The sequence below is a fragment of the Lacerta agilis genome, chromosome 7, assembly GCF_009819535.1.
Source record: "Lacerta agilis isolate rLacAgi1 chromosome 7, rLacAgi1.pri, whole genome shotgun sequence".
NCBI classification, from domain to species: domain Eukaryota; kingdom Metazoa; phylum Chordata; class Lepidosauria; order Squamata; family Lacertidae; genus Lacerta; species Lacerta agilis.
In genome coordinates this window covers 79245243-79260727 of record NC_046318.1, presented here as the reverse complement: position 1 = coordinate 79260727, position 15485 = coordinate 79245243, and the positions used below count along the sequence as shown (strand labels likewise).

General features: G+C 44.8%; 1 protein-coding gene across 1 annotated transcript in view; it reads left to right on the top strand.

The window, feature by feature from the left end:
* COL22A1 (collagen type XXII alpha 1 chain) overlaps positions 1 to 15485 on the top strand; it is a 197227-nt gene that overhangs the window by 173628 nt on the left and 8114 nt on the right. Inside the window, exons 46-58 of the mRNA XM_033156119.1 lie at positions 1008 to 1061; positions 2750 to 2803; positions 3948 to 4001; positions 6277 to 6330; positions 7866 to 7919; positions 9135 to 9229; positions 9976 to 10029; positions 11169 to 11222; positions 11983 to 12034; positions 13503 to 13574; positions 13788 to 13823; positions 14384 to 14428; positions 15058 to 15237. Coding sequence (XP_033012010.1) covers positions 1008 to 1061; positions 2750 to 2803; positions 3948 to 4001; positions 6277 to 6330; positions 7866 to 7919; positions 9135 to 9229; positions 9976 to 10029; positions 11169 to 11222; positions 11983 to 12034; positions 13503 to 13574; positions 13788 to 13823; positions 14384 to 14428; positions 15058 to 15237 — 858 coding nt within the window. The remainder of the gene's footprint in view (positions 1 to 1007; positions 1062 to 2749; positions 2804 to 3947; positions 4002 to 6276; positions 6331 to 7865; positions 7920 to 9134; positions 9230 to 9975; positions 10030 to 11168; positions 11223 to 11982; positions 12035 to 13502; positions 13575 to 13787; positions 13824 to 14383; positions 14429 to 15057; positions 15238 to 15485) is intronic.

Genomic DNA, 15485 nt, shown 5'->3' with positions numbered 1-15485 from the left:
AGAGGGAAGGAAGCAGCCAGGCTGGGAGGGGGCTTAGGGATGCCACTGAGAGCCCCAGTGCCTCTTCTAGCCAGGAGGAGCCTGGTGAGGAGAGGGCTTCAGGATGTTGCTCACCTCTCCCGGCTGGTCAGGAGGGAGGCACGGCATTTCTGGCACCCCAGTTGCGCAGAGGGGTGAAACGCAAGGAGGGTAGGAGGAGACTTGGGGTGCCGAAGTTCTTGTGCTGGGGGAGAAGCCGGAAGTGGCCACTCCCGGATTCTGCCAGCGACTGAGACAGACATGCTTTTCGTAGCTCTGCACTGTAAATAGTTTGTACAATAAAACTGCAAAAGACTGTTTGGGCTCCTGCTCCATTACTCGTGAAGCACCTTCCCACGAACCTTACAGGAGGGTTAAGTACCCCTTCCGCCTTCCTGCTCCAACTTCCCCTCCACCAGCTGTCTTATTTAAAAAAAAAAAAAATCACCAACCACACCGACATTCACTACTGTGTTACATGTGTTTGCCCCAAACATGTGCTTAACCAATGAACCACACATTCAACATGCAAGGAGAATGTTTGTTTATTCAAAAGGGGGTGTGTGCATCCATTTGTTTGCAGTGATCTGAGGAAATGGCATGCTGAATTATGTTAAATTGATTCTGTTCCCAAGGCAAAGACCTGGCACAGCTGTGGATGGGGGCGGTTGGGGTGCACAGTTTCTCGCTGCGCGCACGACAAGTTGTTAGCCTCTTGCACCCAGCCAACCCTGTAATGTTCCCTGACAACTTCTCCGTTCCCAGAAGCTTATGTATATTAAAAGCAGTTTGTTAAAACATGCAAGTTCATGCTCTGGAAACCTATGCATGGAATTGTGATGCCAAGTTAGCTTATGTTTTGGGCGTCTCGCTCTCTGGGTTGCTTGGTTGCTAGCAAGCTTTTGATGAGATTCCAGGGGTTCTTTGGGGACGTGGTTTGCAAATGAAGATGCTAATTGAATATGAAATGCTGTTGTTGTCGTCTGCAGGGACATCCTGGGATACCTGGCTTCATGGGGCCCCCTGGAAATCCAGGTCCACCTGTAAGATGCTATCTATCTATCTATCTATCTATCATCTATCATCTATCATATCTATCTATCTATCTATCTACAGTATATCTATCTATCCCTTTTTCTTTTGCACTGCACCCATCCATCTGGTTATAGACTCAGAAGAAGCCCAGAGCCATTCACTGGCCCTCTCTTGTATGTGTGGGAATGTTAAGGATAGTAGGAGAGGATATATTAATTAAATATTATCCTTCCTTCACTCACGCTAGTGAGTCATGTAGCAGAGCAGACTCCCCTCAATACAACAGGAAGCTAGTCTGCAGATTCGTTTGAATCTCTTTAGTTAAGCAATCCAATCTGGCTTGCCCAGATGGATTGTTCCTGGTGTCCCCTTTTATCCCTCTTAAAAGAATAAAGGTACCAGAGTCTTTCCTTAAAAGTTACAAGAAGTTTACTCACACTCAGTTCACAGTATGATCCCTGAAGGCAGGCTTTAGCTAGTAGTTACATAACCAAGTGTGAGTTTATCCCATATGGGGATTGAGCTCACATACTGCTGGCTGAGAGCCAGCAGACAGCAAGATGCATTAAGAGAACAGCATCAAGAGAACAAAAAATGGCCACAAGAGAGCAGCATGGCATCAAGAGGAAGATGGCTGCATGACTGGGCTCTTTTATAGAATCAGCAAGGGTCACACTCATCTGCCTGGTCACATGCAGGGGGAGGACGCTTCAGACCAGTGGGACAGGAAGTTATATTGGTTGGAGTAACATCCCGCTGCCTGTGTCCACTCTAGGGAAACAAGGAATGTTGTATTTGACTGCTTCAATGGATTACATCCCACAGTATGTTGGACTTTGGGGGGCATCAATAAGAATCTCACCCCAACCCAAGTGAGCAGCTGTGTTTTCCCATAGGGTTTTCATAATCTGGAATTATCATAAAATGAGAGAAAAAATCCTTTCTCTCTCTCCTTTCTGTTTTGAATCTAGTTTCTGTACCCAGGTAGGTTGTGTTCTACAGCCCTACTCAGGCATTCCAAATAGGGGGGAATGGACTAAGGAGGAGGGGGCAGTGGGAACCACCATGAAAGCTTCATCACTGCTGCCATCACCTTCCAACTCACAGAAGGCAGCGGTGGGTTTTTGCATCCATGGAGGCTCTCTGCACGTTTAGTTTCCAACTCATACAGGGACTCTCCTCAGATATAAAAGAGTCGCTGCCTGCAATGCAGAGAGTTGCTTTGCATGAACTAGAAGGTGATTGAAATAAAGTTGACGGGTTGCTGTAGCTAGCAGGCTCGCTCCTGCTGTTGCTTCTCACCTGCTTCCTTTCCTCCACTTGAAACTCCCAAAGAGGACTCAGCATAAACTGAGTCTGAATTATGAGAAGTCGGAGGCTCTGGGGGTGAGGGGCTCCCAGGTCTGGGAAGCTGGTAAATTGCCTTCCCCTGGATGGAGTCACGCTGAAGGTGGCGATGACAGAGGATTATCCGCCTTCTGAGAATCCAACATATTGCTATGCATTACGGAATGCTGATCTCGAATGTGTAGCAAAGTTTATGGCCCACCATGTTGGGCTGGCTGTCTTCTTTTAAATAAAGTCCAAAGGCTTGTAAGAGCTGCTTCCATGTTGTTTGAGGAGACTATTTCTGATTCAGAAACAAGCTGCCATTTTTAATGGCCAGAAATGTTCTTTTTTCCCCCATTTTATTTAGGGGTCTGAGGGGCCCCCAGGACCTGCAGGACCAATGGGAAACCCTGGAGAAATAGTAAGTCGCTATTCAATCTGTCATTATACCCCCTGCCCGCCCCCCAAAGGAAGCCATCATTTGCCTAAGGGGCCCCAAAGTGGATTCTTGAAAAAAAATAAGTAGCTGTGGAAAGTGTTCCATGAATCTGTAAGGTTTGAAAGCCACTGAGATACTCAGATGAAGATTAGTGGATTATAAACTCTCAGCCAAATTCTCCGTTAATTTAGAAAGATGGTTAAATTCAAAATGTGTCATTAGTACATGTTGTGGTGGAGCAGGGGGAGTACAGTCACAACGCCAGGGGGGGAAAATGGCACTCTTCCTAGCAGAGGCATAGGAAGGACAGGTGGTACCCGGTGTCACCCCCCCCTTTGATCCCCCCTTGCAAAAATGGTTTTACGTTATTTCATATTTTCTTACAAAGGAATAATACCAAGTAATAATAATAATAAAACTTTTATTTATATCCCGCCCTCCCCGGCCGAAGTCGGGCTCAGGGTGGCTAACATCAGATACATAACATTGGTATAAAATCAAACAATAATTAAATTACCTCCTAAAAAACATCTCAAAATCAAATTAAAGTCTAATTAGATGGCTTTCCACAGGGTTAGGGTTGGGAGCAGTAAGTGCTCCACTGTACTGAAATTTCAGCCTTCACGACATAGGAAAACAGCCAAGTAAACAGCTATTTTGGTGGAGGAGGGTCAAGATATTAACCGATATGCATGAAATTTCATATATAGCTATATAATCCCAAGTATAGTAAGATAAGACATTTGGAGCAGGCATTAAAAATAATAATTATGAACCGCCCTAGTAGGGCAGTAATTGTTCCTTGATAATTTGTCACCCCCTCCATTATGGAATCTGGGGCTGTCTGCCCCCTACGCCCCTGTTTCCTGGTTTATCCGTGCAGTGCTGATCTCCCCTCCTCCTTGCCCCTTCCAGTCTCCCTCCCAGTAATCTGTAGTGATTTCATTGCCAGGAGGTCAGGTAAGTTCTGCTCCCTGCTACACCCACTCCCCCCAAAAAAGGCCTAAGCAATATTGAGCAATATTGAGCATAAATTCAGAAGGCCTTGCTAACGGATTGTTCTTCTGGAGATGTCTCTGCCTGGAAAGCTTACGTGAACATCTCCACATCTGTGTCTCTTTGGCAGGGTAAAGAAGGCCCATCAGGACCTCAAGGGCCACCAGGATTGCCTGGACTTCTGGTGAGTTATCCCTGCATTTTTAAACGTTGACGCATCTCATATGCAGGGGACTGCAGTGTTCTTGAATCCCTGGCATATTTCAACAGTAAAAAGATTGTGCGGCATACTAGCATATGTGCCTGACCATTGTGACATCACGAAGGTCAGGCCCCACCCTATGGAGCGCCCTCCCAGCAGATCTCAAACAGATAAACACGAAAGCTCATACCAAGAACAAACTTGGTTGGTCTCTAAGGTACTACTGGAAGGATTTTTTTTATTTTATTTTGTTTAGATAAATCAGCTGTGTGATTTTTAAAAGACGTCTGAAGGCAGGCCTTGGTCAGGGAAGTTTTTTAATGTGCAATGTTGCATTGTGTTTTTTTAATATTTTTTTGGGAGCCACCCAGAGTGGCTGGGGCAACCCAGTCAGGTGGGCAGCATATAAATAATACATCATCATTATCATCATCATCATTAATGTCTTTTGAGGCATTCCCCCCCCCCCAATACGCGGCCATAGTGAGATGTTGTGTGTGCATTCTATGCTCGACTTCTCAAGAGATCTCCTGGTCTGAATTGGCATGCATTTTTTAAAAAAAATAAAAAAAAATCAAATGAAACTTCTCCCAGCTTGAACTTTTGGATGCAATTAGTTAACACGAAGGAAAGGGAACATAAGAGAGAAAACATCAGAGGAGAGGAGTGTAGGGAATAAGCCACAAGACAAAGAGAAAACCCCATTTTGGAAACAAGGTACAGCTGGCGGTTAGTGGTAGAACCCATGCTTTGCAGGAAGAATAGGTAAAGGTAAAGGGACCCCTGACCGTTAGGTCCAGTCGCGAACGACTTTGGGGTTGCAGTGCTCACTTTACTGGCCGAGGGAGCCGGCGTACAGCTTCCGGATCATGTGGCCAGTATGACTAAGCCGCTTCTGGCGAACCAGAGCAGCGCACGGAAACGCTGTTTACCTTCCCACCGGAGTGGTACCTATTTATCTACTTGCACTTTGATGTGCTTCCAAACTGCTAGGTTGGCAGGAGCAGGGACCAAGCAACGGGAGCTCACCCCGTCGTCGGGATTTGAACCACTAATCTTCTGATCTGCAAGCCCTAGGCCATTGTGGCACCTCCAGGTGTGCACAGAATTCTTCACTGGTGCCACGGTGGTCGCTTTCCCTCCCATCCTGCTGAAATTAGGCTTGAATGAAGTATTCTGTTGCAGCCTATATGCTAGGTTGCCGTGTTGACTGGCTTGCTGTGTGTGTGTGTGTGTGTGTGTGTGTGTTGTGCCCATGACAGGTTCTCTGTTTTGCTTAAGTCCCCTTGGACTTATTTGCGACCCCTGGCTCGAGATGTTCTGCAATGTGACTTTGCTTGTTGCGTCACATTGCAGCTAATGAGACATTGGCTGTCTGACTTGTTCTTTTCCTGGGTATCGTTCGGTGGAGTTTCCAGCTCAGCCAGCTGACAAGCTTGCATATTGTACCTTGTGCTGAGGCATTGTGCTATTTTTAATGATGCTCCTTATTTTTCTACTGTATGCATATGTTGCTTTACAGCGCCCTGATATTTATTGAGATGATGGTCCTTAAATTTCATTTACCAACGTGTTAGGAAACCGACTTGCAGTATTTGGGATGCTTATCCACTATTCTGAATCCAGAATATTTGCTCCTAAGGAAACAAACATTGTATACATTCCTTGTGTCAGGGATTTGCCTTCCTCTCGCGAGGAAAGCCCGGGCGGAGGTCCTACTCGTGAGGAGAGCCAGGGGTCGCGAGGAGAGAGGGGAAAGAGATCCTCTGAGGGGGGAGGATCAGGGCAGGGAACTTCCTCGAGAGCAGGTCTTGCTCAGGTATAGGGATCCCCAGCCACTGCTGTCATCTGACTCATCTCACAGCCCGTCTCCAGAGCTCTTCCCACGGAAGAGGAGGAGGAGCAGACAGTCAGGGATGCAAGGGAGAGACCCAGCACCACCAGCCAGACGCGATTGGAGGGAGAGTTACAGCTTCCAGCACAGACGCTGCGTCCGGGGGGCTAGGAGACCCAGAAGACATCGTTTCAGGGTGCCGAGGCTTTGGTGCTGGGCGGGAAACCGGAGAGGAGCACTTCCGGATTCTGCAAGTGACTGAGCAGTCATGTTTTTAGCTAGCTCTGCACTGTAAATAAGTATGCACAATAAAGTAGTCTATTTAGAGTAAGAGGACTCTGTTGTTACTTGTGAGCAACCCCCTGGGGTATCCTGACACCTTGCATTTCTAATCTTGACTATTTACTGTTGCTTCACTCTTAGGGTATTTCTGGAAAGGATGGCAAAGATGGGAAGCCAGGACCTCCTGGAGAACCAGTAAGGAGATGACCTTTATATATATATTTTTCCAATTTGGTATTATCTTTGCTAGACAACAAGTGTGGTGTAGTGGTCAGAGTGTTGGATTAGGACCTGGGAGCCATGAGGCCACTATTGGCTGAGATGCTGTGATGTCATAGAATATGTTGCTCACTTCTGAGTGAAGAAAGATCCGTATATAAAATGAATAAAACTGCATTTTAGGAAATATATGGGGGTGGGGGTGGATATTAAAGACCCTCTGCTCCCCTCACCCAGGGTCTAACTCTGGAACAGATCCATATATATGCTATTTAAATAGCATTTGCTTTTTAAATGACCATTCACATAGATTTGTGAATGTTATCACATCGAGCTTGATCCTGAGGAACCCACATGTTAGAGATCATTCTCTCTTGTCAGGCTATAAATGTGCTTTGTTTCTTTTTAAAAAAAATTAAATATCTTTATTGAGATTTTCAAATTAAAACAAAGACAAAAAAACCCTGAACAAATAAAACATATCTCAAATCATATTTGATCGTAACCAAACATGACGAATCAAATCAAATTATATCAAATCTTACATATATAAAGCAAAAAACATATTAAATCATAAAACTTAATATTGATCAACACTTCTACTAGTTTATCACTTTTCTCACCTTTCTATTTTCCTTATCCTATTCTGTTTATCCCAAAGAAAAATTCCTTCAACACATGTCCATTACTCCCCTCTTCCCACCTGACTTCCCCTTGCCTTCCTCTTGGGTTTTCAAAGTTCCCTATAATTTTAACTGCGTTGGTATAATGTAATATCTCTTCTCTTCTTAATTATCCTCTATTTAATTCATGTATCCCTCTTACTCTATACTCTTTCCCATGCAGAATGCTCAGAAATAGATCCAAGACTTCAGTGTGGGGCATTGCTTTTTCATATAATCCCCAAATTTCCCCCCAATTTTTCTGGAATTTTTGGCCACCGAGTCCCCTGATCGAATCTGTTAACTTTGCTAGGTCTAAATAACTAAATACTTTCTCCTGCCATTCTCCAATCTTCTATAATGAATCCAAATAAGAACTCTGGCCAAAACTTTAAACCAAAAAACATACGTTTACTCGTAAGTAATTCCAAATGTAATATCAATTCTGTAAAGAATTACAGTCTTAAACATAAAATAGTTTCATATGGAAATTTTCCTTGAAGTCCTCTAGAGATAGATGTCAAGGCTTCTCAAATACGTGTCAGATGTAAACCAGGGAGACCAGGACAGGGCCCCGTTTCGGCATGGATGCCTTCTTCAGCTTGTTTTTTATGATAGAAGTGTATGAAAAATATATATGGCGTCTGTTTCTTTGATTCCTAAAAGGATATAGTGTCTTAGAAGAAGTTTTGCTGTGTTTTTCTGGCGTTTCCTCTTGTCTTTTCCAATATATTGCGATCAGGGTTCTCGCCGCAGCAGTTGCATATAAGAGTAATTTTTCATCCTGTTCATTTATCTCCTCATCTTATTATCCCTAACATTGTTTCTTTCGTGCTTTGTTTCTTATAGGGCAAACAAGGGGAGCCAGGGCTGCCAGGACCGGAGGGAGCAAGAGGATTGCCGGTAAGTCCAGCTGAAGGCAACCATGGTCCATTAAACATGTCCTTTCCAACCAGGAAGGGGCAGGTGCATATTTCTCCATTAGCTAGCATGGAATACACTAGCTGAGAAGCTTGGTCTTCCTGCAGCAAGAATGATGCAAATGTTCCTTGAAGGCTAAGTTCTATTTATGGAGAAGGTACCTGTATGTTCTTGTAGAGGAGGGGTCTGTGCACATCCTCATGTGTGCGTGTGAGCATACTAGGAAACATATGTATGCACGAGAGAATCATGCCTCAAAAGTTATTTATTAAGAACAGGCTGGCTGTGCCCCTTTTGTTTCAGGAAGTACATGGGTTGAAGAGTCTGAATAGCCCTGGGCCCACTGGTGGAGGAAGAGGAGTGCGGGGGGAGCGCACCACCCCCAGCAGCACAATCCCAGTAGGGTGCCATCATGGCTGCTCCCCTGCCCACGCTGGGTGCCACATCCCTGCAGGCAGGGTGCCACACCCCCAGAATGTGCACCCTGCCCCCAGGACATACACCGGCCCTGCCCCCACCTGCTCTCCGGCCCCTGGTGCCGGAGTATGAAGCTCCGCCACTGCCTGGGTCACAAATTTCCATGGCCCTCTAGTGGCTATGGTGGCTCATTTCCCAGAAGTAATGTACAGTATTTAGCATTAACTCTGGAGGCGTATACAGTCATACCTCTGAAGTCGAATGCCTTGCGAGTCAAACGTTTTGGCTCCCAAATGCCACAAACCCGGAAGTGAGTTCTGGTTTGCGAACGTTCTTTGGAACCCGAATATCCGCCATGACTTCCAGGGCTTCCTATTGGCTTCAGGAGCCGATTGGAAGCCATGCCTTGGTTCCTGAATGTTTTGGAAGTCGAACGGCCTTCTGGAATGGATTCTGTTCAACTTCCGAGGTATGACAGTACTCGATTCTGACCCAACTAAACTTCCTGATCTATATTGTGCCCTGGGAGGCTTAGTTTGGTCAGAATTGAGTAGACAATTCCAGAGTTAATGCTGGAGGGCCGTGAAAATTTGTGGCTCAGGCTTTTTAAGACTATCTGAAAACAAAAAGGCATTTTGGTTGCCAGATGTGAAATGCTAATTTCAGCTCTCCTACCCCATTGCCTTGAGCTCCATGGTGGAAGAAAGCTATAACTTAGAAAGTCCTTTTAAATGCATATAAAGAATAACATTTTACGTATCTCTCCATTTCACCTTTCAGGGTTTTAAGGGACCGAGAGGAGACGCAGGACCACCTGGCTCAAGGGTGAGCAATGCAATGGACCTTCAATTTGACTCAAACAGTGGTTGGGATGGGCAGAGCCTAGAATAAGTAAGCCCAGAATAAGTAAGCAAAAGCCCAGAATAAGTAAGGAGGTAATACAAGAATACTTGGCTAGTTTAGATGTATTCAAGTCTCCAGGGCCAGATGAACTACATCCAAGAGTATTAAAAGAACTGGCAGAGGTGATTTCAGAACCACTGGCAGTAATCTTTGAGAATTCCTGGAGAACAGGCGAAGTGCGAGCAGACTGGAGGAGGGCAAATGTTGTCTCTATTTTCAAAAAGGGGGAAAGAGAAGACCCAAACAATTACCGCCCAGTCAGCCTGACATCAATACCAGGAAAGATTCTAGAACAGATCATTAAGCAAACGGTCCGTGAGCACCTAGAAAGGAATGCTGACAGTGAGAGCTGTTCGACAGTGAAATTTGCTGCCACTGTGGTGGAGTCTCCTTCTTTGGAGGTCTTTAAGCGGAGGCTTGACAGCCCTCTGTCAGGAATGCTTTGATGATGTTTCCTGCTTGGCAGGGGGTTGGAGTGGATGGCCCTTGTGGTCTCTTCCAACTCTATCATTCTATGATTCCTAGTTAACATTGATGGCTGAAGCTGCATTATTCCCAGGACTGGAGTCAAGTCCTATCAATGCCCCTATCAATGCCTGTTCATACCTTGAGTCCAGTTTTGGAAGTTCAAATCACACATCTGGTCATTAGGAATCTTTATGAACTTCCATATTGTTCTAACCTCTAGTTTTCTCCCTCCCACCCTTGTCTGTTGCAGGGAGAACCGGGTCCATCAGGGCCCCCGGCCGCGAGGGGTCAACCTGGAAAAGATGTAAGTGTGCCACCTAGGCTTCAATAAGAGCTGTTATGATTCTGCAAATGGTGGAGTGAGTGTTATCAGGGTCCGGGCTGGAAGGAAACACTGACACAGCTCTGAAACACTGGCTTTCATCATTTCAAGTCCACATTTCAAACCTGAAATTTCAAGAAGGTACATGGAAGTGGTAAATGAGAAAGGGTTGGGCCCACACTTGGAACCATTTAAGGGGCATTCACAGAAGGTATGTGTGCCCTCTGCTAAGGAGAGGCTGAAGTTTTTCTTCTTTGGCATCTCTGGCACAAAACATAGCAGGCACTGCTGCGGTGATAATATGCTTGATATAATAGGGATGAATTTCCTCCGAGAATGAAGCCACCCCTGTTTTGTGTTTGTTTTGCTTTCCTCTTTGGTTCTATTACCATCTTGCTCCTTGATTTTAATAGGATTCTAGCTTTTTCTTCTTTTATTTAATCTTGGTCACCTTTCAGGGGAAAAGCAAGTCAGTCCTCGCTCATATGTTGGGCAGTGTATCCAGCTGGCAACTGACTTCCTTTCTCATCTGTAAACTTGTTAAAGTGCACCTCATCCAGACAGATGAGCCACTCGTTGACTATTCTGATTATAGGGACACTGGTGGCGCTGTGGTCTAAACCACTGAGCCTCTTGGGCTTGCTGATCGGAAGGTCGGCGGTTCAAATCCCCATGACGGAGTGAGCTCCCATTGCTCTGTCCCAGCTCCTGCCAACCTAGCAGTTCAAAAGCATGCCAGGTGCAAGTAGATAAATAGGTACCGCTGTGGCGAGAAGGTAAACAGCATTTCCGTGCGCTCTGGTTTCCGTCATGGTGTTCCAAAGCGGTTTAGTCATGTTGACCACATGACCTGGAAAGCTGTCTGTGGATAAACACCGGCTCCCTCGGCCTGAAAGCAAGATTGAGTGCTACACCCCATAGTCGCCTTTGACTGGACTTAACCATCCAGGGGTCCTTTACCTTTATTCTGATTATAGTGTTTTGAAGATTGTAATGAAGCAGTGCTTTATTTCATTTTATTGATTATTATTTTTACTTGCACATTGCTATGATATTTTATATGGTTAGCAATTTAGAAATGACTCTTTCTCACCCCAGCCTCTTTTACTTTTGTGTTGCAGGGAGATCCAGGCCCTGCAGGACCCCAGGGCCCACGTGGGCTCAGAGGAATTGCGGTGAGTAGTTTCTCCCTATGGCTTTTGGGTAACGTGTGACACATCCCACTGGGTCCCCATGGTGTTGCCTAAGTGGTACAAGGGACTCCGGAGGGATGAGGGTAGGGGGAGGAAATGGACCTGGCATTTCTGAACATGAAAAAATGAAATTTACCTGTTTGCGTCTCTTAGGGGGGGGGGAATCCAATGTGTGCATGACTTTGTGCACAAACCAGAATTGCACTCATTGTGCAAATGTATGCATCATCCAGCGTGAAAATGTTTCAATTGTAGGTCTTTTGTCTCTTCTTTCCAAGTTTCATTTTCTTTTCTTCCATTTCACTTTATTTGTATAACGCCTTACTATACACAAGGAAGTTTACAGCAACAAAATATGGAAGAACACACATCTTAGAGCAATCTGGCCCAGCACAGAAAGTCGTAATAAAACATACCTCAAAAATGGAACAACTTATATCAAATAAAGTAACATTCAATAATCTAGTTAGAATATAATAGCGCACAATAAAATCAACTCTCAAAACATCAGCAAACAATAATTAATCAGAGATTCACTCTGAACAATTACAATGGATAATTACTAAACTATGATCAATAAAATAACTGCAAGTCACAATGCATAAAATACCACAATGCTTACAAAACCATGTAAATGGGTCAAATTGAGAAACAAAGACACAAAACTTACAAAAATTATTTTTGTAAAGTTCTTAAAATGTTCTCAGAAAGACTACTTGCTGTTTTTTTCCCCTTCCGCCAGGGCAAGAGGGACCACCGGGCCCCCCAGGGAAACTGGCTCTCCAGGTAACCCAGTAAGTACTACATCTGTTGTCCCTGCCTCATTACAAGCATGTGGTGTAGTGGTTAGAGTATTGGACTAGGAGCTGGGAGACCAGGTTCACTCGGCCATCTTGCTGCTCCTCAGCCCAACTTATATCATAGGGCTGTCATGGGGATTAAATGAGGAGGGGGGAGAACTAAGTATGCCACCATAGAGAAAAAAAGGTGAGATACAATGAAATGAATGAATGAATGATGAATGAATGAAGTAGGATGAGTGGGTTGTTACATGCTGTGCTTTATTGCCAAATGGAGAAGAAAGAATGGTGTGCTTTATCCATGGGATATATTGAAATCTGACCAGGCTTGCAGCCTCTTAGAAGAGAAATGTGCAACTGGCTGAGAACACCAAATGCTTGGAAAGGAGCCCAGTATGGATGTCGCAGGCTTCCATTTCAGGAAGTCAGAGGGCAAGCATTAGCACAATTGAAATGTGGGGTTCTGGGAAATGACAGGTCATATCCAGGTGACTGAATCCGACAAGGCCTTTTGGAATCAAGTAGTCCTTTGGGAGGGCTTCAAGAAAGGTGAACCGTGTGGAGGTGTGCAGAGAAACCTGTTTGTCATTCTCTCATCACTTATTTGAGCCATATCTGCAGACCTATCAGAATTTCTTATCAGCAAAGGGGCTGCATCTGATGACCAATAAACAGGATCTTCTTCGTTGGGCGAACACTCATAGCCGAGTAAGATTGTCTTCCATAAACACGGTTGTAACAATAAGTCCGTAAGTGACTGTGGAGGCCAATTCTGGACCACACGTCCTTCCACAGTGGGGACATTGGGTTTCTGGGTGGGAGTTGATTACGGTGTGGATTTGCCAAGCGTGCCTTCCTCTTAGCACGATTCTCCCTTGTGTCCTGAGTTCGAATGTTTCAAAGCCCATGATACATTTGGTAAAGGCTGTTCTCCAATTGGAGCACCCACAGGCCAGTCTTTCCCAATTGTTGGTGTTTATACCACTTTTAAAAATTATTTTAGATTTGCCTTGGACAGTCTTTAAACCTCTTTTGTTGACCACCAGCATTACGCTTTCCATTTTTAAGTTGGGAATAGAGTAGTTGCTTTCGAAGACGATAATCAGGCATCCTCACAACATGACCATTCCAACGAAGTTGATGTTGAAGAATCATTGCTTCAACACTGGTGATCTTTGCTTCTTCCAGTACACTAGTATTAGTTCACATGTCTTGCCAAGTGATAGAGTAAAATAGTCATCCCTTGTTTGTGATCTGTGATTTGTCTGTTGGTCCTCCAACGTCTTTAATGACACTGATAAGAATATCAGCCAGCATCTGTTTCTTTCTTTCTTTCTTTCTTTCTTTCTTTCTTTCTTTCTTTCTTTCTTTCTTCTTTCTTTCTTCTTTCTTTCTTTCCTTCTTCCTTCTTCTTCTTCTTTTTTCTTCTTCTTCTTCTTCTTCTTCTTCTTCGTATTCCCAGGGTCCCAAAGGAAGCAAAGGAGAAGCCGGCAGTGCAGGACTCCCTGGATTCATCGGGCCGCGAGGACCTCCTGTAAGCAGCAGACCAATTTTGGTCACGCTCGGTAGACAGAACTAATAATAGGATCTCATTTGTCTGTAATTGCTTAGTGTCACCCGCTAGAACTCTGTGAAGGAGGCTGCAGGAGCCCAAAGCCCAAAGGGAATTTCACCAAGTGTAGCTGGGTTAGGAGAAGTAGCTTCTGACTGTGTGGCTCTTATCCTTTTTGTGCTTTCTATTTCACAGGGTGAACCAGGTGAAAAGGGGATCCCAGGGAAAGAGGTGTGTGTTTTGACGTCTTTATTAGAGGTGGATGCTGATTCGTTGAGCATATGACATGAATCGAGCACAACTCCCTTTTGTTGTTCTTCCTTAATTCTCTATGTGCAGTTTCCCCAGGTGCAAAACTTCTTTAAATCTCTCCCAAATGCTTTCCCTTGTGCTTCTGGATTCTTCTCCCCTTGGTTTTGGATGGGTGGGAGGTTCTATTACACAAGGGGAAGGGTTCTGGGGTTCAAATTTGGCCCTCCGGGCCTCTCTATGTGGCCTTGTCACTCTCCCCTTCCCCAACCACACCCTTACAAAACCCTACTTTTCCCCGTAAAAATGCTAGTCCATATGACATGCACACTTTCCAATTTAATCTGAATTTATTTTTGGAGGATGGGAAGAAATTTGATAAATTGGGGGGGGGGGGTACCAGTGATCTGTTTGCAGTATCTCAATGATCCACTTGCAAATTGAGCCCCTTCTGGAAGTACCAAAAGTAGCAACATTATATTTTCTTCTTCATTTTTTTTTGATTGGCTCTTCTTATTGCAGAACTCTTTATTTCCTTGCAGGGCACTCCAGGGAAGCCAGGTGGTCTTGGAGACAAAGGTGACAGGGTAAGTTGGAGAGCTTCACAAATGTCGACGTCAAGCAACGTTGGGGAAGTGCCCAAGGCAGTCTGGGTGATGCTGCCGTAAATCATTTCCTTAATGCATGAGAGATGGGCAGGACACCTGTTGCTTACACCAGGCTTGCTCAGAAATAAGTGGAGTGATATCCCCTATAACTGAAGGTTAAGATTTGGCATATCTCTGAGCCAACCCAGATTCAAACTTGCAAATATCTCAGGTCCTTGGCCATCCAAATGTGAGCTTCTTTCTTGGTCCTGGGAAGCATTTGAGGTATGCTAGCTGCCTGGACAAAAAACACTTATGGAGAAAAGCCTACTAGGACAAGATGGTCCTCTGAAGGGTAGTCTTCCCTCCCATGAGCATTTCTTTTTTTCAGGCATAGCCTGTTTCAATCTCCCCTTTCAGTCTAATGGAGCAATATCAACCTTGTCCACAGCCCATCCATCTGGCATGCATTGCAAAGCTCTTTACTGAAGGCTCCATTCTTTTTTTCCAACTCTAGAGTTCTCTGATTCTATTCTAATTGAGATTCCTGCATTTCCAGGGGTTGGAAGATCCTGTTGATCCCTTCCAACTCTACCATTCTTTGATTCTATTCTGTTTTCATCTGACAGGGGGATCCAGGCACTAAAGGTGAAAAAGGCACAGTTGGAGAGAAGGGCCCACCTGGTGATCCTGGGATTCCCGGGCGCAAGGGACACACTGGATTAATGGGTCAACCGGGACCACCAGGGGACACAGGGCAGTCTGGACCCCCTGGTCCTACAGGACAACCTGGATTTCCTGGGCCTAGGGTGAGTCATGTTAAAACTGGATTTTAGGAAAAGGTTTAAGACAATATTTTAGTTTTCTGTCAATTATGTCAATCGTGTTTTTTTTTTAAAGGGAAAGAGGCATTTACAAACATCCAAAGAAAGACAAGAGGGGGCACAGATTTGCATATGTTAATGCATATTGATGCAACTTTAGAAATGCATATTATAATTTAAATAGGAAGTATACTGCAACAGTGGGGGGACTACCTTTGAAGGTGAATCAGAAG